The 3798-nt window shown below is 41.2% G+C and overlaps 1 protein-coding gene across 1 annotated transcript; it reads right to left on the bottom strand.

Moving 5' to 3' along the window:
* Positions 1-375: 375 nt before the first annotated feature.
* Positions 376-2260, bottom strand: LOC148013231 (uncharacterized). Its single transcript, XM_087667858.1, has 3 exons — positions 1760-2260; positions 606-768; positions 376-527 (listed from the first exon to the last, which is right to left on the bottom strand). Exons 1-3 carry the CDS (start codon positions 2258-2260, stop codon positions 376-378), a joined length of 816 nt encoding a protein of 271 aa, XP_087523984.1.
* Positions 2261-3798: the final 1538 nt, after the last annotated feature.

Raw genomic sequence — 3798 nt, 5'->3', positions numbered from 1 at the left:
AAACACCAACATTGGTGATCTACAGCTCCAACATTGCAGAAATTTGCCGTCGCTGTCCAGATCTGCGCCGTGTCTGTTCGAGCTCCCTGCGTGCGCCGTGCTGTCCGCGATCTGGATGATTTCCATCCTAGACATATAATTTTTTTTGAAAATGATCAACATCGGAACAAAAATCACAATATAAGTACGTGGAACAACAACGTTACACTAAAACGGGTCATAATTGAGACAAAGACCAAGCACCACAAAAAGAAATTCTATAAGAGACCTAGTCAAAATGAAGCCACAAAGGCCAAGCATAAGGAACCGACGTGTTTCCAAGTACCATAGGCAAATGGCCGATGCCAACAAAAAAAGAAAATGTCTCGAAGATGCCTAATGGAAAGAAATCTTCATTTTCTTCGAGGAATCATTAACAAAATCCTCCTCCTTGAGCAAAATATGTGAAGATGAAGCAGGGAACGATCCCACAGTTTCCATTGGTAATCGCATGGGCGATGAAACGGTCCTACCTCTCTCTTTACCACCTGCATTAAAACAAAAATTACAATATAAGTACATGGAACAACTAACAAAGATCATTCCATCCCGAACTATAATAATACCTGGTCGAACATTTATGAACCACTCCGTAGGTACTGACAAACGTTGATGCAGCGTCACAAAACAACCCAAATCTTTGAATCCATACTTGAACCAATGCCTCGGTATCTTATTTGTATGAGAGCGTTGAAATATCTTCTTATGGTCAACCTCATACATATGCACCTGAAAACATTGTGTGTATCCACAATGTACAACTTCAATAAAAACTGAAAGCTTGATGTCGATATTAACATCATCATATAAACGATCGATGACCCTTGCAAGTGTCCTTCTTATGATATCATCAGGAGCTATAGTGAGTAATGTGCACTGTAGCTCCTTTTGATAGTCAGAAGTTGGGTAATAGTGCCACTCTAGGGTAGACATCTACAAAAGTTAAATGAATAGTGAAATATGAAAAAAATATACTTCCAAGAGAGTATATACCAACCAAACAGGGCATAGAGAGCAATTCACACATATCCAAAACCAACGTCCCTGCATGGTCAATAACTGTATCTCCACAAAGAAAGCAACAGAGAGTAATTCACATATATGCAAAACCAATGTCCCTACATGGTCATCAATAATTACATCTCCGCAAAGAAAGTAATGCACATTACTGCACCTTTCGGAGAACATCCTTGTATACAATGTTTGTGGTCATATCCCCATCCTCTTCATCCAATAGCACTTTCACACCATGCGAAGATTTTACCCTTGAAAATGCAACATGCAGCTGACCATGTGTAAATATTGGTGCCTTTAGATAAAGCCCAACGATGAACAAAGTTTGCCCCTGTGACTTGTTGATTGTCATAGCGAAAGCCAATCAGATGGGAAACTGTCTCCGCTTCATAGTAAATGGCAATTGTGTAGCATTCGAAACAAAAGTAATCCGGGGAATAAAAACTCGTTCGCCCACATTTGCCCCTATTATTATCTGAGCATCTATCACTTTCCTATTGAAAGCTCTACATATCAATCACGTACCATTACACATACCCCTCCCTAGATTTAGGTTTCTAAGAAGAATAATAGGTGCATTTATCTTCAGCAGCAATAAATGAGGAGGAAATCCACCTCCAAGGTCCAATGTATTTAAATACTCAACAGAGTACAAAAATGAGTCATCGGTCTCTGCAATTGAATCTGCACTATAATATTGTCTGACCTCCCCTGGCATTAGTTGCAATGCACGATCATTCAAAGTAGCCACCTCTATATTCCGCGAGGCAAATATAGCCCGCTCACTAAAATACGACTTGTAGCCACCCACATTGGACATGTCACTGTAGACACTATCAATCAGTGTTTCGATAGAGTGCCCTTTTAATATCATGCCAGGTGGGACACACAACTTATCACAACTTTCGGTAATACCCATTCCATCCCCTATTCCTTGAATCCAATAGATGAACTCATTGTCCACCACACTACCAGCTGTCGACACTCGCATATTGCCAGATAGCCTTAGCACCCTTATGTAACGCCACAAATCAGAGTAACACAATGCAGCATTAACAATATCCTCACATGTTCCCTTTACCACAACCGGCAAGACCTGTCTAAAATCCCCCCCAAACAAAACAACTTTTCCACGAAATGGCTTATCACAGCTCATAACATCTCTCAGAGTTCTATCAACTGCTTCGAAGGCATATCGATGGGTCATAGGAGCCTCATCCCACAAAATAAGGCTTGTTTGTCTCAATAACCAAGCAAGGTCACTTGAACAGGAATATTGCAAGTGGATCGATTATTCAATTCTACTGGGATTTTAAACCTCGAGTGAGCTGTACGACCACCTGGCAAAAGCAAGGCAGCAATGCCAGATGATGTTGTTGCCAATGCAATGCGACCACCACTGCGCACCTTCGCAAGTAAACATTTGTATAGGAAAGTCTTCCCAGACCCAGCAAGACCATCCAAAAAGAATACATCCCCAGTATCTGTATCAACTACATCCATGACTGCACCAAAGGCAATTATTTGTCCTTCATTCAACATTCCCTCCATGGATTCATAAACCTTATGTTGTTCTGATATGTTGTATGCATATTCATCTTGCAAAAGAGGGTTAGCATGCAGTTGTGATTTTGGTTGATGAGGTTCAGGCAATCCACCAAAATCACAGAGTCTTCGTTCTACATGACGTAAAAGGTCTTACAGATGCAACAAAGCCATGTTAGATGCCTCATGCTGTAGAACACCAAGAGAGGCGTGCACGTGCTGTAGCTGCAATCTATACATGATATCCTCTACTATTGGCACCAAAAATATTTCCCATAGATGGCCAGGCCGAGCTGGCTCACAAAAGACCAAAATTGCAACAAATAAAGTTCGGAGTTGAGCACCAGTTTGCACAGAGGCAGCTTCTTCTAAGCACCCAACATATTCATCATCGCTCTCCAACATGCCCCTTGCAATGCAAGCATCCCTAAAAGTATCACAGATCACATTATCAACAGTACGCAAATCTTCAAAAGAAGTACATCCCTGACACTCTGTTAAAAGCATCCGCAAATAGTAGAGCTCACCACAGGCAGGCGCCACAAAATACATCCGACCACATGTATTCCCACGCTTCCTTCTAGTCCACATCTTATGTCGTGCATTCCACACCCAATACACTAGAAAGTCTTGATAGCGAATAGTCCTAGCCTCTGGATGAATGCAGTTACACACAAACCATTCAGTAAGAGTAGTTTTCTGGAGGTCTTCATTCCGCACAACATCTGGTATACTATCTGTATCCCGAAACACCACATAGTTCTCACCAGGTAAGTGTACCTGCAAACGTTGTATATCAGGCTTTTCATCGTGCAATGCGTAATCATAGATCCGCCAACATGCCTCAGAGGCAGAAACATATCGTGCATCCAAATAACTTTGTATCTCATCCACCTCGTGAGCATCGCCACCATTCTGGACTGAATCAACCCCAACAGAAAATTTGACGGTTTCACGATCATGCCCCTTGTACACATACTTATACAAATACTTCACAGCGGCAATTGTCGAGCAGAACTCCAAATTTATGTGTGCATTATATTTTTTACTCAAGAATGGATTATATGAAACAATCCATCGATTATCAATAACATTACCATTTATGATCATAGAGTTTCCATCATCTCGTCTTCAATAAACGGGATAGCGAGAACTATCAACCGTTGTCATGCCCACTAATTTTCGCAGGTAATATTTAGT

The sequence above is a fragment of the Lygodium microphyllum genome, chromosome 26, assembly GCF_053477565.2.
Source record: "Lygodium microphyllum isolate KBCC chromosome 26, Lygodium_microphyllum_v1.1.10, whole genome shotgun sequence".
NCBI classification, from domain to species: Eukaryota; Viridiplantae; Streptophyta; class Polypodiopsida; order Schizaeales; family Lygodiaceae; genus Lygodium; species Lygodium microphyllum.
This window is presented reverse-complemented; position numbering and strand designations above follow the sequence as displayed.

Excerpts from the sequence above, each read along its gene's own strand:
- LOC148013231 (XM_087667858.1), bottom strand. The coding sequence starts at position 2,260 with ATGACCCATCGATATGCCTTCGAAGCAGTTGATAGAACTCTGAGAGAT. Across the intron at positions 769-1,759 it reads TGCAACTAATGCCAGGGGAG|GTGCATATGTATGAGGTTGA; the intron begins GTCAGACAATAT and ends CAATGTTTTCAG. Across the intron at positions 528-605 it reads GTTCATAAATGTTCGACCAG|GTGGTAAAGAGAGAGGTAGG; the intron begins GTATTATTATAG and ends GTTTTAATGCAG.